At 61.9% G+C, this 25,758-nt stretch overlaps 2 protein-coding genes across 6 annotated transcripts in view; both read left to right on the top strand.

Moving 5' to 3' along the window:
• LOC107498271 overlaps positions 1 to 25,758 on the top strand; it is an 82,036-nt gene that overhangs the window by 42,741 nt on the left and 13,537 nt on the right. For 3 of the 5 annotated variants that reach the window (XM_036224503.1, XM_036224499.1, XM_036224504.1), the window contains 2 exons: positions 297 to 373; positions 495 to 871. Coding sequence is in view for 1 of the 5 variants with exons in the window: in XM_036224505.1 (XP_036080398.1) it covers positions 297 to 373; positions 495 to 859 (442 nt within the window). In the remaining 4 variants the exon portion in view is untranslated. Of the gene's footprint in view, positions 1 to 296; positions 374 to 494; positions 1,083 to 4,854; positions 5,575 to 25,758 lie in introns of those variants that run through there. The other 2 variants (XR_001594016.2, XM_036224505.1) reach the window with 2 other exon arrangements.
• On the top strand, positions 4,675 to 9,399 carry LOC118604989. Its single transcript, XM_036223967.1, has 3 exons — positions 4,675 to 4,684; positions 5,953 to 6,533; positions 8,758 to 9,399. Exons 1-3 carry the CDS (start codon positions 4,675 to 4,677, stop codon positions 8,842 to 8,844), a joined length of 678 nt encoding a protein of 225 aa, XP_036079860.1. The 3' UTR covers positions 8,845 to 9,399.

Genomic DNA, 25,758 nt, shown 5'->3' with positions numbered 1-25,758 from the left:
TCCTAAACCAAAATGAAAAAGACCCCAGAAAACCCACACTTTCACAGATCCCTAAACGCAGTTATGCTGCTGCTTCCTTGGGAAAGAAACGGGGTTTCAAGCTCTCGTGAGCGACCTGCGGCCGACAGCCCATTTCAGGGGCTCTGGCCCTGGTGGGTCGTTTGGGTCCCAAGTAAACCTGGGAATTTGCAGCCTGTATGAGCCGGGGCTCTAGCAGTTAAAGGAGAGAAAGAATGTCCCTGGCCCAGGAATAACTTAGGACTTAATCTTAAATTCTAAAAACGTGATTTTGACAGGTACAGTGACTCCAGGACGCAGGAGGAGGAAGGTGCCGGCCTGGGCGCAGGACGGGTGGAGCGGCGAGTTGCCCCAGGTGAGGCGCGGGAGGTAAACCCGGAGGAGGACCCCGTGAGTCTGGGCGTGTGGGGTGGGCGGGGCCGTGGGGTCGGTGGGTGGAGCCTCCAGAGCCTGAGGCACCTGCTCCCCTCCCCCAGGGCAGGGCCCACACCGCACATCTGAGGGTGGGGCGGCGCCTGCTCCCTGCCTCTCAGGAGTGTGGAGGCAGCTTCTCCGACGTCTTCAGTATTCCTGGAAAAGCGTCTCCGTTTGCTGGGAGAGCAGAGGGAGGGCCTGGCTCTCTGCGTGTCCTCACTTCCTGTTCGCCGGGTGCCGCTCACTCACCTCCCACGTGACGGCGGGCAGCGGTCCTCAGCGCCGGCCGCCCGCGGTCTGCCGTGGCGCCGCCGCCTCCGGGAAGGCGCTTCCACCAGGAAGTCCGCCGGGTGCAGCCCCCTGGGCAGCCACGCCTTCCAGACACTCTTGCGGAGCCACATCCCACGCATGTCCTGAGCTCTCCTGACCCTGCTCAGAGGTAGCCCCAAAGGAGGCGGGCGAGACTCCTGGGGGGCTTCCTAAGGATCTCTGGGGGTCAGGCCTTTGTTAAGCTGACAGTGGGTTCCCTCTCAACTCTGCCCGTGGCGGGGCTCCCTGCAGCCTTCTCCTGGGGCCTCTGTGCTGCCCTGCTGGGCGGGGAAGGGCTTAGGGCAAGCAGGAGGAAGCTGCCGCTTGGACCACTTCCTCATCACCCCCCTCCATCACCCCCCCACCCCCCATCACCCCCCACCCCCCCACCACCCCCCATCACCCCCCCCACCCCCCCACCACCCCCCATCCACCCCCACCCCCCCCCCCCCCAGTCACCCTCACTCACTCCTCGAACCCCCCCATACCACCCCCACCCCCCTCCTCCCCCGCCCCAACCACCGCCCCCATCACTGCACCCCCAGTCCCCCCCCCGCCCGCCTCACCCTGGCCTGACCCCCCTCCCCTCCCCCACCCGTCCCGCGTCACCCCCTCCCCGCCGATCATCCACCCCCCCCCCTCACCCCCTCTACCCCTCACTACCCCCCCGCCCGCCGTCCCCCTCCCCCCCGCCTCCTCCTCCCCCACCCTCTCCTCCCCCTCCCCCTCCGCCACGCCCTCCTCTCCCGCCCTCCCCACCGCCGCACCCCCTCCCCCCCCACCCCTCCCCCACCACCCCCTCACTCCCTCCTCCCCCCACCCCCTCCCCCATCCCCCTCCATCACCCCCCCCACCCCCCCCACTCATTTAGCATGCTATCGTATCCGTGTCATCTCATGAAAGACGTGTGACTGCGCCACTAGGGGAAGGACCAGACCGCGCGGCGGGGGTGCTGGGGACGGGCACCAAGCTGCCCGCCTGTCCCTTTCCCCATCCATTCGGGTCTCCTCACGGCCGAGACTTGTTTAGCCACAAACGTATCAGTGCGTATATCACAGTCTCCTTTGTCGAGAAGTCGCAGAGTTTTGCCTCCTGAGCATGGATGATTAATTCCGGAGTTCAGTCATCACTGTGCTGAACAAATAAGATTTCCTGAGCACCTGCCGTGTCCGGGCACCGTGCTGGGAGGACAGCGTGGCCCCGGCAGGGAACGAGACGGACGCAGGCCGGCTTCGCGGACCGGTCGGCCCGTGGGCCTGAGTCCCAGTGCGGCCATTGCTGTGCAGCCTTGGGCACGCCGTTTCCTCTCTCTGAGCGTCGGAGCTTTTGTTCGCCGGGTGAAGCTGGGGCTTGCGCCTCAGCGGCGCCCCGCAGGCCGCAGGCCGCAGCCACCCTCGCCGGCGCTCGGCAGGGCGTCCCCCGTCCCCTGACTTCTCTACTGGGCGTCGGCGCCGCAGCGGGCTGGCCTGAGCGTCCGTCCCTCTGGCAGGGCACCGCGGAGCTGGCCGGCTGGCCGCAGGTACGTGCCGGGCCGTGGGCCGGGCACTGCGCGCCGCTCTGAGCGACCCCGAGTCCCCGCTGTCGCCACGTTCCCGTTTGCGTGTCTCTGTGGGCTTCGTCACTGGGCCACTCCTTCCGTCAGCCAGGGCAGTTAATGACCTCGAGAAATGTCCCAGCCCGGAATCCATCTAGACCCCCGCCCTTCGGAAGTCGCCCGCGCCCTCTGTGGGTCCCCGTGTTTGCTGTCGCCTCTCGGGCAGGCGCCGGCTTCCGCTTTCATGCCGCGGTTGTCACGACAGGGCTCGGGATCATTCGCTCCTGCCGCACGGCAAGGTGCAGCTCTGTTACGCCCAGACGGCGGGTATCGTTGCTGTCTTGAGTAATCATTTTCCGAAGCCTGCGGGCATAACCTTTAATTAATGTTTCATTTGTGGCCAAGGTGGTAACTTGAATAGGGCCTAAAAATACATCCTTAGGCACGAAGAGATCGCGAATGGGGAGACACTGTTTGCAGTAATTTCTAAAATTAAAAATGTTTAGCCCATTACCGTGTAATAACGTGGGGAGAGGCTGATAGAGATACAGTTCTTCATTGAGTTGGATAAAGGTGCCAATTTCAGACAAAATCCGTTGGGGTGGGGGCCGCCGGGTCGCCTGCCCGTGGAATGAATTTCGGGCCCCCGGGGCCCGGGGGCCGTGGAGTCATTGGTCAAAGCCGGGCTCCCAGGCCTGTCCGACAGGCACTGTGCAGCTGGACTCTCACAGGTCACTGGGTTTGGGGACACATGGCAAATGTCTCTGATGTTCCCCGGAGTGGGCATCTCATATGTCCAACGTGCCTGTGGGAGAGGGCCAGCGGCCGTTTCCCTGGGTGGCCTGGGGACCCCCAGAAACAAGCCTTGGGGGCAGGAAGGAAGCAGGCGAGGGCCCGGCTGGGGACGGCAGGTGGGGACGGGCAGCAGGGAGGGTGGGGACGGACGCGGCCAGCGCAGGGAGAAACGCGGTCGCGACCCGCTGGCGGCTGACGGAGGTCCCGGGCAGCCTCCTTCCCAGCCACGGGCCTTCCGCCGGGTCGGGAACCCCGGGCCGGCCCCCGGGGGTGACCGAAGGCCTTCAGAGGTGCGGTCCACTGCCTGGCTCCTCACGGTCCACACGTTGTCTCGCAGACATGAGCTCATCTGCCCGGGCCGCCAGCCCTCTGGGACCCGTGGGAATGCGGTGACATCAGTCACCACTGGCATTCGCTGGGCCCTTAGCTCATCAGCTTTATCTCTTCGGGTCCTCCCCAAAACCCACGAGGAAGGAGACACTTCCCTTCAGATGAGGGATCCGGGCCTTTTGGTTCAAGTCGTGGATTCCCAGGGTCATCGGGAGCAGGGGAGCTGGGGCGATTTCGGGGCCCTGTGGGGGGCCGACGCTGTGGCATCCGCGGAGGGCTGCGGGCCGGTCAGCGCGCGGTGACTAAGCGGAGTGGACGTGTGGGGCCCGCCGCAGTAGGGGTCCCTCGCCCGTCTAGGTCCCTTTTCGAATTTGAATTTGCAGGAGCCCTGATCCCTGGTCTGGGGAAAATAATTTAACTTTACAGACACCATGGGGATGATCAAAACATTCATAATCAAGCATAGAGTTGCTGTGTCTCTGCGTTCTCAGGCTTATGTATTTTCCTAAAAAAAAAAAAAAAATTAAAAAACATTGGCCAATAGCGTTATCAACATTTTTTGGACCACAAAGGGGGGTGTCTTAATTATTAATCATCTTGAGATTTCTAGATGTGCTCGAGTTGGCTTTGCATTTGTGCCGAAAGCCCCAGCAGCGTCCGGAGAACTCTCCTCCAGGACAGGCCACAGGGTTGGTGACGCGGGCGGCTGGATGGGGGACCCTGCGAGGCTGGAGAGGAGGCAGAGGGGAGCCCGAGGGTCGGGTTTGCTTTTCCTCTGAGCCACGGACAGGGGAGGAAGAGGCAGGACAGCACGCCGACGGCCGGCCCCGGGCGCCCCGCGGCTCATCTCCTGGGGCCTCACGGGTGTGCCTGCCCCTCCCCCCCGTCCCCCGTGAGGCCCGAGGAAACTGGGGTCCCGGGACCCGAAATCACACCCCGGCGCCTGTTAGTGATCCGAGCTGGGATTCGAACCCAGGCCCTCTCCCCTCCATCGCAGGGGGAGCCGGCCTCCCCCTGTGCCGCAGTTCCGTGCCCCCGACCCCGGCCTCTGGGTCTGTACCCGCCAATCACACCGCCTCTACGGAGGTTTAAATAGCGACTGCATTTTATTTATTTACCCTTTCTTCCCACCTTTTTAAAAAGTTATAACGTGATAACTGAGTATCAAAGTTTGAGTTTTCTTCTGGAATCCTGTCCGCCCCAAGGGACCACGGCTGACGGTTTGGTGTGTGGTGTCCTAGACGTCGTTTCTAGGCAAACGTGAGCCTTTAAGGATGTGCGTCGGTATCTACACACAGAGGACTTTTTCTTTACATGAGATGAATATGGATAAGCAGACTTTTTTTTTTTACAGCGATGTTTCTAGGAGCCAAAGATTGGATATAACGTGAATCGGGGCTCAGGGGGATGTATCACGATACAGCCGTTCCATAGAATTATTGTTTGCCTCTTAGGAAAAGGCTCTCTGTGCAGCCGCGCGAGCTGATTATAGTATGCCACTAAACGGAAACACAGGGGCCGAGTGGTCTGCGACCCGCGAGCACGCTGCATCTTCGTAGCAGGGTCATCTGGACGCACCGGCCGTGAGGGCAGCCCGCCCAGATGCGGCCGGGGGTTCTCCGAGCAGACCTGCCCAGCTGCCGGTGACATCGGGACGCCTCTGGAGAGCCACGGCCACCCCAGAGGGAGCTGCTCGCTGATGCTCAGGGTCAGAGTTCCAGCAGGAAGGGGCGCGGGCTGAAGGGCGGGGGGACTCGTGATGACCCCAGACTCGAACCGTGTCTCCTGGAGGGCAGAGACTCAGAACTGGTCAAACGTGGCATGAGATCATTTTGAGTGTAAGCCCGGATGGCGCGACCTGCCTGAGGTCACACAGGAAGGCTCAGGTGAGGGCGGGGCCCAGGGCTGCCCTGGGTGTGACGGGTCTGTGCCCGGTGGGGGCCTGGTCTCTTCCAGCCTTCCCACCGCCTGGCTTTTCCCTAGGCCCATCTCAGCTTCCCTTTTCCTCTCCCTGCCCCTTCCTCCGCCTGCGACCCCTTGTCAAAGCCGTGACTCGCCGAAACCCCGGCGAGGATCCTGGTTTGATACCTCCTCCCTGGAGCCCTGTGTGATTGTGCGAATGTGCGTGTTTGTGAGTGTGCATGTGCAGCATGTGCACATGTGGCATGTGTGTGGTGCATGCACACGTGTTGGTGTGTGTGGTGCATGCACGTGTGTAGGTGGTGTGTGACATGCATGTGCATGCGTGTGGCACATGAGTATGCATGTGTGTGCATGAGTGTGTAAGAGAGGACAGATGGCGGCTCGGCCACGGAAGTGTTTGAGCCGACCCGGGGCGAGGGCCCCCTTTCCTGCGGGCCGCCCGTGGGGGTGGGTCCCACCCGTGCCCGTCGGCCCGCAGAGCCCGAGCGCCGGGCCGGCGGAGGCCGGCTCTCAGGAACAGTGAGCCACCGTTTCCTCGCCGGCTGTTTGCCCTATTAATTCAGGTACCAGTGACCCATTCTGAATGTCCGGTGACGACTTTGTTTTTCCTGTGGAGATGGCGGAGTGAGGGACACTTCCCTCTGACCTGACCCACTCTCCCGGCTCCCCGCGGAGGGGCCGAGGGAGGCCGCCGGCCGAGGAAGGCAGCCCGCCCAGCTTCGGGGCTGTGCCGGCTGCACGGGCCCGGCAGCCCCTGGGGGAGCAGCCCCCCGGTGGCGTCGTCAGAGCGAACGTGGGCGGCTGCTGGCCGAGTGGTGTCACCTCCCTCGGGAGCTGGGTCCTCTCATCCACGAGGGGACCAGGGAGCCCGACTGCAGGGGCGTGCGCCGCGGCAAGGCCGGTGCACGCTTGGGGCCGGGAGGCCGTGGGCTGCAGAGTCCGGGGCACAGGCCGGAAGAGAGACAGGTGTCGCCGGCTCGGCTGTGAGCTGTGCCGGGGACTTTCTCCTGTCACCGCGAAGTCCCGTCACCAGCACCTGCCCCGATCCGCCTTTTCGCCCTTGAACTCTTTGTTGCTGGGAATGGCTGTCAGTGCCACTGTCGTCTGTAGAGACGCTTGTCACAGAGGGCTCCGGCAGGCAGGAGAGTCTGCGTTCCAGTCTGAGCAGTGTCCCGAACTGGAATGCCCGACGGGCACGCGTGTATTTTGGGTGAGTGTAAATAGGTAAGTCAAACAGAACTTGCTGTGCCTTTTCCGGGAACTGGGGAGCAGTGGGGCTCCGACCACGGGGAGCCGGACGCGGCCCCAGGCGCCGCAGGCCAGCCCAGCGGGGGACCAGGGGGCTCCCTCTGAACCTCTCCCCTGCGGGGACGCACATAGGCTGGGAGGCGCAGGCTTCCTGCCCCTCACCCTCGCGGTCGTGTCTCTGAGAGGGGCTCTGCGCCCGCCTCTCATTTCGGGTGGAAATTTCTGCCGGTGCTGCCGGGCCGCCCCGCCGCCTCCTTCCTGCAGCCGAGTCCTGGGCCCGCCACACACGCTTCCTCATCCTCTGCGGCCGCGCCGGGCGGGCGGGCAGCAGCACTTACGGGCCGGCGCCCGCCTGCAGCTGCAGAGGCCTCGGCAGCTCTGCCAGGCCCTTGACCGCTGGGCACGTGCCCGTCTGCCCCTGCGGCACAGCTGGGCCAGCCCTGCTGACGCGGGGCCCTGGTCTCATCTGCACACGGCCGCACTGATGCCCCACAGCTGACTGTCCTTCAAGGCCGGGTCCTTGTCCGCTGGTGTCTGGGGTTTCGTCAGAGTGCCCAGGCTTGCGCTCTGCCCTCGAGGCTGGCCAAGGCTGGCCCCAGGCTCGGGCCCGGTTCCCGGAACCGCGGAGCTGTGGCTGCCGCACCGATGGGCTCCGGGGGTGAGCGGGCGCCCGGGCTTCGGGCCGGCTCTGAGGGCTAGTCCTCCCGGCTCCCAGTGGCCTCGGGCAGGCCACGCCAGCGCTGGCTCCACTGTCCTCCCGACGTGCTGCCCACGCATTTGGCATCAGAGGGAGCCAGACATGCAGGGGTCCCAGCGATGAGAACCGGGGGTGCAGGGGGCAGTTTGTGGGTGACCACCCTCGCGCGGTCTGCAGGCTGGACAAGCGGTCTCGGCACTCCCTTTTAATTCCCCGGGAGCCCGTGAGGGACAGAGCATCGCTGCCACCTCCCTGCAGTCAGGAGGGGGAGCCCCCGCCCATGCCCTGGGGTGCGGGAGGAGCTTGGGGGGCCCTCTTGGGTGTCTTCCGGGTCACCTGAGGGACAGGACGGAGTTTCAATGGGCTCCTTTGCAGCTTTTCCAGCCAGGACAGGACTGAGCTTGGGGGCCTGGTCCAGCAGTGCGGAAGCCTGAGGACGGGGCTGGGGGCTGGTGGGTGTGGTGGGGACCGGCCGCTCGCGCGGTGGGGGTGGCGGGGACCAGCCACCCTGTGCACGGTGGGGGTGGCGGGGACCGGCAGCCGCCACATCCGCGGGCCTGGAGCTTCGCACACAGCCCGTCAGCGGGGCTGGGAAGGGCGAAACCCCAGGTGCAGGCTGCTCAGCAGTCCACTTACATCACCTGGGGCTGTTCCGTCCGCTCCGCCCCCTGCGGCCAGGAGGTCAGTGTTCCTGGGCCACGCCCACAGCGGGAACCGCCCAGGGGGCCAGGCTGCTCCCCACGGGGGCCGGGCCTTCAGGGGGCTCTTACCCCTGGGCGAAGGGCAGAGGCGCACGGGAGCTTCGGAGGCCGGTCCTCAGTCTGAACCCCGTCGTTCCTGAGGTAGCCTCGCGAAGCCCTCTGACCGGGGGACGATGCTGCTCCTCGGAGGCGGGGGGCGGGGGGGAGGGGTGAGGACTGAGTAAGGCACGGAGCACGGAGGGTCCGGGGCGGTGCCCGGCAGGCGGCAGCTGAGAGCGGCTCTGCGGCGGGCCGCCCAGGCTCACCTCATCTCAGCGGCACGGCCATCTTACGACGTCGCGAGCGAGGTTATCCCCACTTTACCGATGGGGAAACCGAGGCACGAAGAAGCCGAGGAGCGTGCATTTGCACCCAGGCCACTGGCCTCAGGGCCAGCGCTGTCCCCGCTTCTCTGCTCAGGACGTCGCTGCCCGAGGAGGCCAGTGCCCCCCCTCAGCAGCTCCGGTGTCCCGAGGTCCCCCGTGGGTCTCAGGCGGCCTGCGTGACCGCGGCAGGCCCCGGTGCGCCGGCGAGCGCCCCTGCTCCGCCCCGGCGAGGCCAGCGGGCGGGTTGATACCGGCTTCCGAGGCAGATGTAGCCGCTCTGCTCCCCACGCTGATGCGTACAGCTGGGGACCTCGATTTCGTCACCGGCAGGAATAAGGGAAAGAATGGCCACTGTGATTATGGGTGTTTTATTTCAAAACATTTTTTAAGACGTTACGTTTTTAGAGCAGTTTTCATTCACAGCAAAACCGAGAGGAAGATGGAGCCCCCGCGTGCCCCCTGCCCCCCACACGGGCACAGCCTCCTCCACTGTCGATGCCCCCCACCTGACCGAGACACCGGTCACAGCCGTTGGACCTACGCGGACACGTCATTGTCACCCGAAGCCCACAGTTCACATCGGGGGTCGTGCTTGGTGCTGCGCATTCTGTGGGTCTGGACGACTGTGTGAGGACATGTCTCCAGCATCACGGCCTCACGCAGAGCGGGGTCACTGCCCCGAAAGTCCCCCGAGTGCCGCCGGGACATCCCTCCCCGCTTTCCCACGGACCTTTTCACTGCCCCGCGGCTCTGCCTTTCCCAGAATGTCCTGGAGTTGGAATCGCGACCTTTCCAGGTGTCTCCGTGAATCTTCTCGGCCTGAGAGCTCACGCCTTCCTAGCGCCGGACAGCAGTCCATTGTCTGGGTGGCCACAGACTAGTTATCCATCACCTACTGAAGGGCATCTCGGTGGCTTCCCGGTTCTGTTGACTATGAGCTACAGCTGCTGTACATGTCACACCTGCGTGCAGGTCTTTGCGTGGACATGTTTCAACTCCTTTGGGTAAATACCGAGGAGCGGATTGCGGGGTCACGTGGTAAGAGTGTGTTTGGTTTTGTAAGAACCCGCCAGGCCGTCTCCCGAAGTGGCCTCCCCTGCTGCGTCCCCGCGAGCCGGGCGGGCGCGTCCCCGCCGTCCCGCGTCCTCGTCCCCGCGAGCCGGGCGGGCGCGTCCCCGCCGCCCCGCGTCCTCGCCGGCGTTTGCGGCTGTCGGCGTCTGGGTTTCGGCCGTCCCCCGTGCATGTGCCTTGAGTGGTGCCTCGTGGTTCTAACGGGCGTCGGTTTTCATTTTTTACCTCGCCTCGATTCCCCTGCTGTGGGCCTCGTTTCTTTCTACGTGTTGTTTATTCAGCAAACCTTTCCAGAGGAACTCTTCCTTGTAAGTGTCGGGGTAATTGAGCAGCACTCAGCTCTCCCCGAGGTGTGATGTGTGTGAGATGCGATTATAAAGATGGAGGAATGAAACGAGAGGACGGAGAAAAGGCCTCGGGCAGAGGCCCCGGGCGTCACCGTGGCGTTGACCTGCCCCTCGGGGGTCCAGGCAGAGACCACATCTGCTCATTCTCTGCTTGTTCTGGGCCCCGTCAAGCGCCCGAGCCAGGGTGGACACCTAGGACATGTTCGTTGAATGAATAAGAAGAAATCAAAGAAGGCTTCCTAGAGGAAGGGGCGTTTAAGCTGAGACCGACGCGTTAGTCACGTTCGGTCAGGGACAGAGGAGGGAGCGCGACAGGGCCTGGCCCAGCGAGGTGGGGGCGCACACGCTTCCAGACTGACCACGTAGGTCCACCTGGGCTTCGTGTTGCCACAAACTGCGCGTTTGGGGCAGGTGAGTTCCGGGCGGGCAGTAATAAAGATTTACCTGTTTGTTCAACAAACATTGACTTGCCATGCACCCCAAGGCTCCGCAAGGACCATGAGGCTGAGAGGCACTGGCGGGCTGGCGGGGGGCGGGGGGCTGGCCATCGGGGCCCCAAGGTGTCCCTGTGCAAGGAGGGGGCCTGGGAGGGTGGGCGTCAGGCAGAGCAAGGCAGCTTCAGAGTCTGGAAGTGGGGACTGGGGACCTTTGTGACAGGCGCCCTTGGGGGGCCGAGGACAGGCCACGGGGGGCTGGCTGGCTGCTCATGTCCTGAGCTAGGAGTTACCGGTAAAAGGTCAGATCCCATCCACCCACGGGAGATGTTTTTCTGAGTGGGGCCCACGGACGTGCCTTTTAGTCTTGTGCGTGTGCTTTTTGGCACCCTAGAAAATCCTGACGCCGCTGGTCCTTGACGAAGCAGAAACAGCTCTCCTGGGGCGTGGGGCCGCTGAAGCCGAAAGCCCTTTAAGGTCCCCAGCACTGCTGCTTCTGCAGGAGCCAAAGAGGCTGCCGTCCGAGCTGCCCGTTCTCAGCCGGCCCTGCCGAGGACACGCCCCGCCGGGGACACACGCAGGGGCGTCGCGTTGGGGGAGCGATTCCTCTCGGCGGTCAGGCGACAGACAGTCTGGCAGGCCGTTGTCCATTTCATTCCCTGTGTTTGTTGCATCCTTCCCTTCCTGTTCAGAAAAGGGTTTCGGAGGCTCGTAAGGGCATAACGACCTGTGAGCAGAGCGCACGTTAAACGTGGCGTGGAAGGAAGGCGGGGAGAACAGGGGGGACAGAATAGACTGCGGCAGGTGCTCCGGTCGCCCTGGCTGCACCTCGCCCGAACCTGGTCTAAGGCCTCCCGGGCCGCTGGCCGCTCGGTGGGCTCCGCCAAGGACCAGGGCGGCGGCCGCCCGCGCGCCTCCTGCGGCAAAAGCCTCGCGCCTCTGTAGGGGCCGAAGGTACGAGCCCCGCCCTTGACTTGTCGCCTCGCTTCCTGCGGTGCCGCGCTTCTCAGTGGGCGTGCGGCGTCCGGCGAGCAGTGTCTGGCGGTGAGCAAGTCCCGACGCCCGGACGCACGGCCCACGGCTGCCGACAGGCTTCTGCGCCTGCGAACGCGGGTCCCCGGCTGCTCCCCCAGCCAGCCCGGAGTGCGCGGCAGCAGCTGCAGCCACCGTCACCTCTGTACCTGGCCCGAGCGTCAAGCCTGGAGGTCTCCAGGCCTCGGGACAGCTGCGCGGTGTGCATCCCAGACTCGGGGGGCTTCTGGCAGCCCGAGGGGACGACGGATCCCGTCTTTCAGGGTGCCGAGAGGAGGGGTCCTGTGTGGGCCTTGGAGAGAGAAGCCCCGAGGTACAGAAGCGATAAGAACCGTGGCCGCGAGCTGCACTGGGGGGTCTGTCCCCACAAACGAGCTGCTTTTGCATTCCCGGTGGAAGGCCCGAGGCTGTGCGTGAACGAAGCCCCCAGCCACGCCTCTATTTCATGAAAGTAAAATGAACGGAGTAGAAGGACCGCAGTGACAGAGCCCGCCTCGAGTCCACACGGGCTCTTTGTCTGCTGGGAGTCGGGCTTTGAGGCCACTCTGAGGACTTTTTTCCCCTGAGATTTGCGGTCATTTAAGCCCTTTTTTTTTTTGGAATTACAAAGTCGCTTCTTGTCTCTGGTGAGTTCCCTTTCCTCCACTACTTGAATTTCTTCGGGAACAATAGTCAAAAAAAGCAGATGCTGCTTTTTTTGAGCGTGTGTGTGTGTGTGTGTGTGTGTGTGTGGCCGTGACTTTCTCTAAATAGTAATTATTACACAGAACCAAAGGGGAGTCTTCTGTGAGGATGCTGTTTACAAATATTTGCCACTTTAACAATCAGTAATTGAGGTTGCACAGCGTTGTATTCTTAGTTCCTTACATTACTCCTTAAATAACTGGGTTGAGGGCTGGGGCAAGGCTCTGGGGTGACCTTGGCCTCGCCCCCGGGGCGGGCTTCTCTCCCGGGACGCCGTCATCAGCCCCTTTTCTCTTCCTCCTTCTCCCCACAGCGTGGCTTCTTCGGGCCCCTCACGCCGGCTCCTGTGGCTGGGTCTGGAGCCCCCGGCACTTGCTAGATGTTGGCTGGCGAGGCCCCTTGGTGGCTGCGAGTCCAGGCTTGGGACCTGAAGCGACTTGCCCAAGGCCCACGCAGTGTGCCCCAGATGGGGGGGGGCAAGATGGGGAGTGTCCTGGAGGGTCCGTGAGAGAGCCCTGCCCTTGGTTCAGTATGATCTAAAATTTGAGGCAGAATTAGAAGTTTAGGCTAACTATACAAAGTTGCCATTTCTTATGAGGCGAAGAGGGTCAGATATGGTTTTACATGGCCCGCCTACTAGTTCGAGGGTACGGAAAGACGTGCAGGTGTACCCGCTTTATCGTGCTTCCCACGGGTGGCGTTTTTTACAAGTTGAACGCAAGAAAAAAGATGGGAACTTGCTTTATCGTGGGGTCTGGAACCGTTACTATTTTAGAGTATATTGGTTGCCTTGTTCGGGCCGCGACCATCCCTCCATGGGGCACTGCTGGCCGCTGACTCCCACAGTGTGACCTGAGGACCGACCCATCCAGGGACGGAGGTGGCTTTAACTGACAACGGAGCCACAGACTTTCTGAGTCAGGGTCTCAGGAGCTAGGTAGCTGGCAGGTGCACTTTTAATAGTACATCTGATGACTTTTATCCACACCGAGTTTGACGGCCACAGCCTGAAGGCAGAACCCGCATTCCCCTGGATTCAGAAATGTCCTGGGACTTGTTAGCTCATCAGCCATGAGTCTCTTCAGCCTCTGTTCAAGTCTCTGTGTTATACTTTCATGTCCTTTGGGATAAGCAGTGTTTATCCAAGTGTAGTGCATGATTAAGGAGACTGGCAAGTCCAAAATGGGCAGGGAGGGCTGGCAGGCCGGAGACCCAGCGCAGACTCGATGTCACGTTTTGAGTCTGTCAGGCAGAATTGCCTCTTGTCAGAGGCCAGTCTTCCCTCTATGCAGGATTTCAACTGATTAGGTGAGGCCCACCCACACTATGAAGGGCCATCCGCTCCACTCGACGTCCACCAATATAAATGTTAATCTCATCTAAAAACACCCCACAGGGACACCCAGAATAATGTGTGACCGAAATGTGGGCACAGTGGCCCAACCGATTTGGCACATAAGATTAACCATCACGGCCCCTAAAATTCCATCTTTCAGATATCCAGGAGTTTCTCTGGTTCTAGGAGTCTGATGTAGTATATTCGAGGTAGAGTTCTAGACCCTGCGGGATGACAGAAATGCATAAAACTTCATAAGCAAGCTCGGGTTCTTTCTATCACTTAATCAGTTGTCACAGCGTAGCCATTCTGTGCCTATCTCAAACAGGTGCAAGTGTTATATAATTTCAGAAACATAGATCACATCTCAGCGGGCTGCTGGGGAGGGCCAGCGCTTCTGGAGCTGGTGCTAGAGCCAGCTGGGCTCCTTGTCGCTGACTGCGGGCGACGCCAGCTCCCCGGGGATTAAGTGAGATTGTGCGTGCGAAGCCCCAGCATTATTTTTGTGATGATTGGCTTGTGCGACTGCCCCGTGCACGGAGCCAGTGGGCCGCGGCTTCGGGGAGGCTCCGCACCTGACTCATCAGGGACAGGTGGAGGCAGGTCGAGGAAGAGGCTGCTCTGGCTGGGGCAGCGCCTTTTGGTTTGTTCACGGAGACACAGTTCACCCCAGGGTACTCGGGCCCGGATTCCTGAGAGCACACGTAAGGAGCGCAGAAGTTAACATGACAGGTTGCTGAGCACATTTCTTTTGAAAGGTATTCTCTCTTTCTGTGGTAAGGGCAGATGCGAGGGTTGCTATGGTGACGGGGTGACTGTTGAGGAGCACACAGCACGGTGGCTCAGACAGCAGCCTGTGATGTGTGGTCACGGGAGGTCAGCAGCCCCGTCCCGGGAAGCCTTGGTGCGGGGTCCTCTTCCTTCTGGGTTCTGACTTCCGGAGATGATTTTATTCTGTGCCTTGGGCGCCCGGGCAAGATTCAGAAGGACAGATATCTATGTACAGCACCGGGTTGAAGGGTCAAGGTCATTTCAAGAATTGAAGGAGATTTAAAAACAAATTCCATGAGGAGCTTAGTGCATTGACGCATCGCGTGTGCTGGGATCTCGGGAATGGAGCCCCGACCGGCGAGTTTCCTCGCCGTGGACAGCTCTGCCGTCTCGCAGGTTAGGAGCAGAATCTGTAGCTGGCCGTGGACTTATTTCAATACAACAAGGCTGCACTGAGGACCTACTGTGCACGTCGAGGCTCCTGGGTGAGGAGGAGATGGCGGGTGGGTGACAGAGGTGGTCAGGAGTGCAGGAGCAGACGGTGCGTCCAGAACAGGCTGGGGCGAGAGCTCATGCACGGAGCCCCCGCCACCCACCCAGGACGGGTGCCCGCTGGAGCCCCCGCTGCTGCCCGAAGGGTCCTCCGAGGAGGCCCGCTGTGGCCAACGCAAGCGGACAGAACAAGAGTGGCAGCCGCCTTGAAGAGGAGCCGAGAGGGCGCCTTGGTTTGGGGTCTTCAGCCCGGCCAGGGGAGGGCTCAGGCTCAGGGACCCAGGCGGGTGGCCTTCTCGATCGTGTCCGTCTGCTCTGGGCAGGAGCTGGTCCGCCCGAGCCCCGCCCTCGCCAGCCGTGAGGTGGGGACGGCAACGCCTGCTTGGGCGACCTCGGGATCCCCCGGATCGTTGAATGTAAAAAGGGGCGTAAACTACAAATAAGGTCCAGTTCCACGGAATTTGAAACATTGAAAACCTTAATTTTGTTCCAGAACATAAAATTAATGCATATTCACAGCATACATTTTGGAATCGGCAAAAAATATGTTAGAAAATAAAATAACCCGTTACGCATCAGGGGTCACCAATGTTCCTCGAAACCTGGATGCGAACGCCGCTCGCACGTTGCGGTATGAACGAACTGCCATTCTTTTGTCTGCGCTTCTATGCGAATTCCTCCCTTTTATATCCTTCGGCCAAAATTGGATCATCCTCCGTGTACATCTTCGTAAACCTTTCTTTTTCATTTGGCAACGAATCCTAAACACATTCCTTCGTCAACAGACCTTCCCACACGATACATCCTGGACATGGCGGCCTAGAATGTCATCCCGCTTGTGGGGACCTCATTCACTCGGCGACCTCGTCGGGGCTCGTCTCCTTGCTTCATGTTTTCTGCGCCCCGAGCGGTGCTGCGGCAACGTCTGACTGTTCCGGACGGTTTTCCGGCAGTTCTATCAGGGTAGGCAGCGTTTTTATTCCAGAGAAACGTGCCCCCGGGTCTCTGGTGTGCAGGGGCCGGGCCGCTAGCGCCCCACGCTGAGCCGGAGGGGCTGCCTGTTTCACTCTCCTAGATCCTCGGCCACGCCGTCACCCGAGACGGGGCCACGTGCCGCCCGGGCGCGTGGGAGAGCCAGCAGGTCGCGAGGCTTTCCCACACGGCACGAGGCAGAGACGAGCGCGTCTGGGTGGGCGAGGCCGTGGTGACAGCGGGTGTCACTGTCAGCGGCCCCCTTGGCACCCAGGGCCACAGCACCAAGCAGGCGCTGTTATTCTTGACTGATTTCGCGACCGAGGAAGCCGAGGCACAGAGTAACTACTTAACCTGCCCAGATCGTGTGGCTAATGAGGGAGCCGGCTTCCGACTCTGGCAGCCCGGCCCGGGCCTGTGGCCTTCCTCGCCTTGCTGTCTTGCCGTGCTGCAGACGGAAGAGTTACGAGGACGAAAGCTGCGTGAGCTAGGACGTCATTAAGAGAAAACGCATCAAACGACCAAAGTGCTTTCACCAGCTTTTGAGTCCATGGAAGATGGTCACGGTCCTTCTGAAATCGCAACAGATTCATTCGACGTATTAACAAAAATGTTCGTAAAGGATCTGCTTTTTCTTTGCCCACATGGAATTGCTTTCTGAGGTATGAATTAAGCTCTGTTCACGTGGCCAGACCCCACTGGCCGTTGGCAATGGCCTGTGTTTCTTGTCCAGGCTTTTCCATGTGGTGTGATGTTTATGAAGGATGACTGACCAACAAAGTAAGTCATTCAGGCCCAGGTGCTTGGCAGACATTTTCTTGAGGATAAACAAAGCGATCTTGTTACTTCGAGAAACATAACTGACAGTATTTGTTGCCAATCATAAAATTGCAGCTTTCGAGTGACAGAATTTTAGAAACCTTGTATCTACTGCTGTGACTTTGATAGCTTCCTAAGGTTTGTAGACTTTTCTGATGCCATTAGCGGTTGTATTAAGGTTATGATCTCTGGATATTGTATGATAGCCAGAAATGTGTCAACAGCTCATAGACCTGCATAGCTCAGTGAATCAATATTTTCCCAGTGACCAATGCACGATGCCACCGATTCGTGAATGAGTGCTTTAGAGCTAGTGGGTTTTAACGTAACTGTATAAAAAATTAATTGATACGGTTTTAGATTCTGCATTGCCACTAACCTTTAAGAGGCTGTCACTTACCGACTTCCGGTGTCGTGTCGAAGAACAGTATCCACAATGGTCTGAGAAGCCTGTCCCCAAGCTGTCCTCTCTTTTCCAACTATGGATTTGTTTGAGGCCGAGTTTTCCTTTCATGTCTCAACTAAATAACTTACACTTTATTTATAGAGAAAGTTATTTTCTTTTGGAAAATATAGATTTTTTTTTAAATGTGAAATTTGTGCCAATATGGAATGAATTTACTATTATTATTTTTGATCCAAATTGATAAATGTTCAAAAACACACTTGCATTTCTTTATGTAGCTGGGCGTGCAGGTGATCATTTAATTTCTATCACAGTAAACATCTTTAAATACAACCCTCATGAACACAAGCTCTCTGGGGCACGCAATGATTTTTTCTTTCTTTCTTTTTTTTTTTTTAAAAAAAGAATTTTATTTATTTATTTTAATTCATTTCAAGTACATAGTACGCCCAATGATTTTTAAGAGTAGAAGATGGCCTTCAGACCAAAAGGTCTGAGACAAGGTGTTTTTCCAGAAAAGCCAACCTCGGTTTAGAACAGGTTAGGACGCTTCCTTCCAGGCCCCAGGTCTGCGGTGCCAGTGCCAGTGCCGGGAGCAAGGGCAGGTCCCCGCAAGCCCTCACCTGCCCGCTTTCCCCAGCTCTACCTTCTGCCTATTATGCAAATCGGCCGGTCCCCGTCTGGAGCGGCTCTGAGGGCGTGGGGCGCGTTTCCTCTTTGGTTCGCTATTGAAAAGCCAAATGTAACGTGGACACCAGTGTTTATTGTGAAAAGAGAGAGGCAGAGTGTAGAGTTCGGGGGTTGGGCCGCGGCGGCAGGAAGCCAGGCCGGCGCCCCTCGCTCTGCCCCTGTTTGCTGCCCGCTGCCTCGCCTCGGCGTCTCGTGGCCGACGACCTCTGCGGCTCCTCCGTGGCAAGCGTCTGTGCCTCCCTGATCTCTAGCGCCCTCACGTTTCTGCCCCTGTCAGGGCAGTATTGAGTCGACGGTCCTAGATTTTAAGTCTTTGTACTTCCGAGCGCTCCAGAGCTAGAGTGAAGCATCTTTGGCGAGTTCGTTCCAGGGAGTCCTATCGGTGAGCAGTCCTCATCCTCCCCACCATCGCTAACACTTTTGACCCCCGTCTCGGCCCTGTCCTGGAGTCCGAGAGGCGTGGCGCACAGCCCTGCTCCGAGCCCGAGCGGGGCAGGGCCGGGGTGAGAAGCCGCCTTGCAGGGGGTGGGGGACTTTGGCACCGCGGCCCAGGTGAGGCGGAAGGCCGAGTCCGCGGTACACAGCACGGTAATGGGTAACGAAGGTGAGGGCCGGGGGTCAGCGTAGGGCGGGGAACTCAGGTGGCTTTTCTGGAGCAGTTTGCTCCCTCTGATAAGCATTTTTATTGACCGACGCCATTGAGGGCACAGTGCCTCCTGCACGGCCTGGCCTTGGAGAGCTGGCATCGTGGTGGAGAGACTCGTGGAGAGGGTGGGGCATGAGCTCGACCTTGCAGGGCGCCCAGGATTTGGGTGAGGAGGAGCAGGGCAAGCGCTCAAGGGCAAGGACGTGAAGCGAGCAGAGTCACGGACGCAGGCGACGCGGGGTGCGTGGGTCAGCCGAACGGCGCGGGGGGCACTGTGTGGGGAGCAGCTTCGGGCTGGAAGGTGGGAACGTCTCGAATTCCAGGTGCACGTTTGCGCCTTGCCCTTCGCCGTGGGGAGCCACGGACGGTCTCTGAGAGGCGACCTCGGCCGTGTGCACGGCGGCTTTCAGAGGTGACGTGGAGAGCGATGCCCGGAAATCGCCAAAGGGGGATTTGAGCGCCCAAACCATCCATTGGGGTGTTTCTTCGTTATGAGCAGCAGGGGGAAAAGGGAAAAAGATAGAAAAATCAGCACCTTCGAGGCGTTAGGACCTGACTGAAGTCGCGAGGCCACGGGGGTGGGAGGAGCAAACGGCGGTGACGAGCGTTCGGCCTGACGCCGGCGAAACACAAACAGGGCCACACGCGCACGTGGCCTCAAGGGGGGTCCGCGTTCCCGGGCGCCGGGCTTCTGGGACAGGCGGGGGCAGAGTTCTCTCAGGCTGGGGGGCGCTCGCGTTGAGGTGGGGGGGCGTCCAACGGAAAGGGGGACTCGACCTCGTGTTCGTGGACGCCTGTCTCCCCCGCCCCTGGTGCCCGCGGCCTCGGGTGTGGGCTGGACCCGGACACTCACTCCTCACGCACAGACGTTGGCGCAGGCGATGAGAGGTCACTTCTGTGGTCAGGGCTGAAGCGCCGCGACCTCCAATGACCAGGTGACAGGCAGGCCGCGGGGTAAGGGGCAGACTCTGGAAGCAGAGCGGGTCTGCGGGGAGGGTCAGGAGCTTGCCTCCGGATGAAGCAGCCTGAGGTCATACGGCGCCGGCCATGGGGCGTCTGGGGGAGGGTATGGGTGGTACTGGGTGGGGGGCAGGTGAGAAGTCTGGGTGCAGGCAGAATGCGGGGGGACTGGAGCCGGAGGTAACAGAGGCCCCTGGTGCGGGTGAGCTCGCCTAGAAGGAGTGTAGCGAGAGGTGACGCTAAGACCAGAGGCGCCTCGCAAGGCCGGGGACCCCGGCGAGGATGGGGGGAAGGGAGCGAGCGAGGGAGGGGGCGGGGCTTCCGCGGCGCCCAGGGACAGGTGCGTGGGCAGCCGGGCATGAGGAGGGCTGAGAAACGTCTCTTGGATTTGGAAAACGAGGTCACTGGGGACGCAGGGAGGAGCCGAGGTGGTGGCCCGCGGGTGCGGAGGCCCTGGCGGTGGCCGGACACGTGGGGTGGGGCAGGAAGTGGGGACGGCGGGAAGACGTGCTGGGGACGGGAGCGAGGAAGAGGGGTGCCGCTGCCGCCGACGGGGCGGGGTGGGGGGGCGGGGTGGGGGTGTCGGCGTGGGGGTGGGGGAGGGTCGGGGTGGGGTTCGGGGGTGTCGGGGTGGGGGTCGGGGTGGGGGAGGGTGGGGTGAGGGGGTCGGGGTAGGGGCCTGTAGGGGTGGGGGTCGGGATAGGGGGTCAGGGTGGCGGGGTTGGGGTGGGGGGGCAGGGTGGGGGGTGGTCGGGTGGGGGTCAGGGTGGGGGTAGGTGGGGTGAGGGGGCGGGGTAGAGGTGGGGGCGGGGCGGGGTGGGGGTCGGGGCGGGGGCCGGCATCTGTTTAATTTTCTGTGGGCGAGGCTCTGACAGGCGCCTCGCAGACCGGAGCTGGCCGGGCGAGTCGCGCGCTCGAGCCCCACACACGTGCGAGACGAGCGGCCACGCCGTGCTCTGACTTCGCCCGTGAGGCCCGGAGCCCCGCACCCGGGGCCGCTCTGCTGGAAGACGCCCGAGGTCTGAGGAGGCGCCGTTAGCCACAGGTGCAACCCAGGCGCCCGAGCCTCTCGTGGGGGGCGGGTCTCGGCCGGCTGTCGGAGCTCCTGGCAGCTGACCATGTGGCCTCTGCCACAGTGACACCGGCCACTGTGAATACCGGCACGAATCGGAGCTCCGGTTCAGCCCCCTGCAGAGCCAGTCGTTAAAGGCGCACAGCACACTGCTCGTCCCCAGAGGACACGGAGGTGCACCCGGGACCTGCCTCCCAGATGGACCTGTCTTGACAGGCAGCCTGAGGGGTTCCCGACTCCCCGACGCCCCGGCTCCCCGGCCGCGTCTCCGCCGCCGTCCTGCTGCCGGGAGGCCTTCCGCCCGCAGACCGTGCGATCCAGGCTGCGGCCTGGGCTGCCCGGTGCTGCCCGGTGCTGCCGTGCGCTCGAGGCTGGTGGCGCTGCTGCTGCCGCCCGGGTGCCCCCCGCCACCCACCGCGCCTGGCCCGCGGAGCCCCTCCCGTCATGGCGTTTCCCGCCCGCGTGCTGGGCGTCAGCCCAGAGGGTGCCACCTCAGACTCGGACTTTCAAAGCTGTTGCTTCCACCTGCCAAAATGTAGCATGGATTACGCAAGGACACAAAAGAATTTTCAGAAAAGGGGGCAGAAGGCGAGGGAGTGCCCGCGTGAGGGGCGACTCGGGCGCAGAGCAGCTGCCTGTGCAGGGGCCCCGCCTGGGGACACTCTCCGCCTCCCCGCAGAGCGCTGCTGCGTTCACTCCGTCCTGCAGATCATCGAACGGAGGTGCAGAAAGAGGAAGCCACTTGCCCAGGGCGCACGAGTGCCCAAGGGGCAGACTGGAGACCGCTGCCAGGGCGGCCCCCGAAGGTCCCCTGGCCTCCCTGCCGAGTGTCTCTCAGGCTCCTCTCTGGGGCAGCGGGCCGCGTGGGCTCAGGACGGTCATGGGGCTTGCACGGGGCTGCACACGCCACCTGCCTGACGCGGCGGAGGCCAGGCACTCGGAGGGTGCCCGAGGCTTCCCGTTTTCTGCCTTCCAGGCCGGGGCTGCTGTGGCTGGTGCCTGGGCCCCATGTCCCAACCTGCAGCCTGCAGCACCCACCCCCACGTGACACCCAGCTAGCACATTCCTCCATTCAGCTGATGGTGAGTGCTGTGCTATTTTGAGCCCACATGGAAGTATTTTTTTTTTTTTTTTTTTAATAAGGACCATCTGCTACCGGCCCCAGCCCAGATGATACAGTTAGAACCCACAGCATCCTCTCCCGCCTTCAGACAGTTCCAGGAACAAGGGTGAGTCAGCCGCCCAGCTGAACTCCCCTCTCGCTGCCCCGAGAGATGTCCCCGGTGCCAGCAGAGGGGACTGCTCACCCCCGAGGGGCAGGTGCACTGCTCTGCTCCTTAGAGGCAGGAAGGGGACCCCGGGCTCCCGCGCTGGTGCCAGGGGCAGAGAGGCCGGGACAAGGCCCCGGGCGTCCTTCTCAGCTGAGCCTCTTCTCTCTCGGAGGCCGTGACCTGGTTCATGAGTCAAGTGCAGATGCTGGAGCTTCCACCACAGCTCATCACCAAGTGTGTCACAGAGAAGCGAGCAGCTAGCAGGCCGGCCCGCTCTGGCTGCCCCCGAAAGAATCCCCGGTCTGCTTCGGGGTGCAGAGGGGGGGGTTTCCCTCTCGCTGGGCTACTTGGGCAGGCACCCCCCCCCCACACACACCCCGCCCCGGCGCCAGGGGATGGTGTCGCTGAAACTGACCGCAGCACTCAGCTCTCGCCTCTGCTCACCCGCTTCCCTTCCTCCCCTGCACTAACGGCTCCCCGTGATCGGGACACTTAACTTGGGGCACAGAGCGGAGATGGCCGCCAGCTCTGGGGTCTGGACTCTGCCCCTTACAGGCCCCGTGTCCCTGAGCACGGTGTTTGCAGCACCCTGCGCCCCACCTTGCTCATCTGTGGGTTCGCTCACCCACCGGGAGGCGTGTGGGCACAGGGGCGCAGCGTGTGAGAGGCTCTGGTACACGGCCTGCCTGGCCGTCCTCTCCTCAGCCGTGAACTTCACGGGGCCGCCCTCGAGTTGGCTGCAAAGCCGCGAGAGTATGTCAAGAGGTTGGCTCTGGAACCCTGAAAAGCAGGACCCCTCCCCTCACCTTGGCAGTGGGTTTGCCCACCCCCCTCGCCGGCCGCTCTTGCTGCAGGGACCCTGGTTAAGCATGCACGGGCAGACGTGCACTCGACCCCGAGAGTGTGGCCCCGCGGGCTGTCATCAGAACCACCGCCCCTCCCCCGAGGGTGGCGGGAGCCCGGACCTCCCGGCCAGGGGTTTTCTCGGTTTTTCTTTCTCCCTCTGGACGGGTCCGTGCCTCCGGGGCAGTGGCCGGGGCCGGCCTAGCCGTGCCCCCCCTGCATCGCGACCCACAGCTGTGTCCCGGCGCGTTCTCGGCACAGGCGCCCTTCGGGGTGGCCCGCGAGCAGGTGCGGGGCTCAGGCCTGGCAGCCCCACTTCCTGTCCGGGCGTCTGTCCGCCCTGCGCGCCGCGTCCTGCAGTTCGCCTGTGGTCAGTGTTCTCACCGTTTCCTGCCAGCTGCTACCGGCTTTTCAGTCAGCGCCGCTCGCCGCGGCGACGGGGAAAGGAGGCTGCGGGGTTCGCCGGCCCCGGCTGCCAGGGGTGCTGACACGGTCCGCAGGGGCAACTCCCTAGGGCACCGAGGCCGGCACCCCCTCGCCCCCGCCCCGGGCTTTCCCCCTGACCCCTGAGTGAGACACCAAAAGCACCCGTCTATTCATTGCGAACCGAAAGCTGACTGTGTGTCTGTGTTGGAAGGGAATTTTTTTCAAATGCACCAGAGCCAGAATAAATGGTATCATGTTTTGAGACGTCAGAACATAACTCTAGGCTGAGCTTGCTGCTTCCACGGGGAGCCCCGGCTTCTCTCTGAGGTATAGCTGTGGTGAGCGCGCCATGGCCCACGTGAGGATGCTGTAGTCGCTTTTAAAGTTTTTGTTTCTTGGCATTTCCAGAAACTGGAGAGGAAAAGCCCCCTCTGTGGCAAATGACTCCCTCAAATAGAAAACTTAGAATGGGTCCACTGAAGACCAGAGTCTCCAAGTTCCCCGAGGTGCTGGTAAGCACTGAGTAACTGAGAGGTTTTAACTGTCTAGCGCATCGCTCCTCAGAGATGGATTCTAGTCTGCAGCGCAGGTGACACTCGGCGTGCGAGGCCAGGACCAGCCCCAGCCCCAGCCCTGCCGAGCCAGGCCGGGCCCGGGGGCGGCACAGTCTGGGCCTTACCTGGCACACCAGGTGGTCCTGTCTTGCCATCAAGCATGAGAAGCGATGCTCTAGACTTCCTTGGTGTATTTTACTAATTCTCTTGATAGACGTGGGTCGTGAAGGATAAAACGATGCTCCAGGGAGGAACTGAACGATTCGGGCCACATGTATTTACGGCCCTTCTTTCTGGGTACCCAGAGCCCCAGTCCTGGTCCTCGGGTCCCTGTGTGGAGGAAGCGGATGAAGCGAGCTATAAGGATGCTGCCTAACTGGGGAGGCGCCCCCCCCCCCCCCCCCCCCCCCCCCCCGTCAGACGTGGGCCCGGGGCTGGAGGGGCTCACCTGAGCGGTAGGCGAGGCCTGAACTATTTCACCCTGGCGGGCATTGGATGAAGGGGGAGGAGAAAGATGAGATCACTGTGCGGGGGCGGGGGGGGGGGGGCGGGACGCGGGATGCCGAGGGCGGCCTTCGTGGGCCCGGGCTCATCACACCCCTACGCTGCGCAGCGTGGCAAGCTCCGACAAGGCCCTGCCCCTCCTCGAGCCTCAGCGGTCTCAGCCGTATAGTGGTTTAATGATCTTTTATTTCAGGATGGTTTTGGGACTTATGTGAAGTGACGTCGTCGACCCTTACACCACACGGGTTTGAACCGCGAGGGCCCACTTAGATGCTGAGCTAATAAGCCCACGAATGACGGACCTGCGTAGCACAGGCTGGTTGTTTAAGGGTCAACTGCTTGTCAGCGAGGGGGCCGACTGCAGCTACGCTGGGTGGTGGGCGGTCAGCGCCCCACCCCTGAGATGCCTGAGGCCAGCTGCACATGCGCAGTGTGCAAACTCAGTAAAGATAGTAATGATTATTGCCTGTGGAAGGGCAAGGGGGAGCCCCTGAGGACTTTACGGCTGGTGAGCGATGAGGGCAGAACACAGGAATCGCTCCTAAAAACGCCTCGTACGTTTAGGCCATTGAGGCTCTTTGGTGAACACAGGACGCACGTGCCACGATGTTTCAAGCCGTCGTCACGTGTAAGACATGCCCGAGAAAGCGTCTTGCGTCCCAAAGGGCACCCTTCGTCCCTTGCCACAGTTTCAGGTCCTTTCACCCAGACGTAGAGTCCGACTACTTTCCAGAGCAGCATTCTTTCAGGTCGGGAGCAAAAGCCCAGAATATCCCTTTACTTTTCCCTCTCAAAAGTCACAAGGCCCAGAACACAAGAAAACCTTGGCTTTCGATGGCCGTGCTTCTCGGGGTGGCTGACACGCCCCGCTGCTTGCCAGACCTGGTCTGGATGTCCCCACCTGAGTGACCCGCTTTCCACACAGGCTGGCCTGAGCGTCTCTGGGCAGTGAGGAGGAGACAGCTGACCAGGATGTGTCCTTTCCAGAAAGAACGCCCCACGGCGCGCAGCAGGTCGCAAGTAGGCGAGCCTTGCGGGGGGGAGGGGGGGCCCCAGGACGTCCTGGGTGACTCCATCTCCCTCCCCGTCCACCCCGGGCAGCCCCAGCACAGGCGTCCTGCACCCATCCTCCACGTGACTGCTGGCACCGGCGCGCGTCCTCAGAGAGCTTTGGCTAGGGGGACAGACGCCTCCGTTCCGCGAGAACGGCAGGGTGGCGTGGATGAGGACCGGCTGGGAGGAGCGTCCAGCGGCCGGGGCCTGGGTTCTGCAGAGTCGGAGCCGCGTCGGCTCCCTCGAAGTTTCCTGTCTGGGCTGGAGCTCTGCACAAACCTCCCTCTTCTGCTCGCTCTGGAAGGAGGCGCCGGTGCTCCAGGTGGGGCGCCTCGCAGCACGCCGACGCCCACGCGCGGAGGCCGGAGGCCACGCAGCGGCCCAGGTGCGCGCGCAGGAGGATGCGCAGCTGCCGCGCCCACATCAAAGGCCTGCGGCCGGGTGGGAGTCCGGGCGCCGGGAGCTGTTCCTGGCGCAGGCGCCGACTGACTGACACTCAGCGCGTCTCTATCTCTGTTTCCCGCTGTCTACAAACGCGCGAGATCTAACTTTTCTGGTTCCACAAAGACTCACGGGCAAACCGCTTCTCCGCCCAGGAACCTGCCCGCTTGCTGCGCGCTGGGGCCAGGGAGCCTTCTAGTTTCCTCCCTGAGGTTTTCTGAAAATCCTCCCGACAGCGCCTCCACTCCGTTTCTTAGAAGAAGCGACCCCATTGGACGGTGCACCCCTGGTTTCTCGTTTAAGTGTCGCTGTGGCTCTCAGCTCCAGCCTCCCCCGAGCTTGTCCCAACCCCAGGCCAGTCCCTGCTGCTGCCGGCTTCGTTCCACACCCGGGCCGCCCTCCCCGGCCCTCGGCCTTCGGGAGTGTGATGCCAGCTGCTGTGTGCTGGGTCGGGCGGGCTTTGAAGGCGCAGGGCCTCTGCGGACGGACGGACGCTGCCCCCCCCCCCCCCCCCACTGCACAGAGCGTCCCGGGGCCGCCTCCCAGGGCTCACCTCTCTGGTGAGGCCGGCAAGCTCCGCGCCATCCCTGAGAGCTCAGC

The sequence above is a fragment of the Rousettus aegyptiacus genome, unplaced genomic scaffold (assembly GCF_014176215.1).
Source record: "Rousettus aegyptiacus isolate mRouAeg1 unplaced genomic scaffold, mRouAeg1.p scaffold_m13_p_7, whole genome shotgun sequence".
Classification (NCBI taxonomy): domain Eukaryota; kingdom Metazoa; phylum Chordata; class Mammalia; order Chiroptera; family Pteropodidae; genus Rousettus; species Rousettus aegyptiacus.
This window is presented reverse-complemented; position numbering and strand designations above follow the sequence as displayed.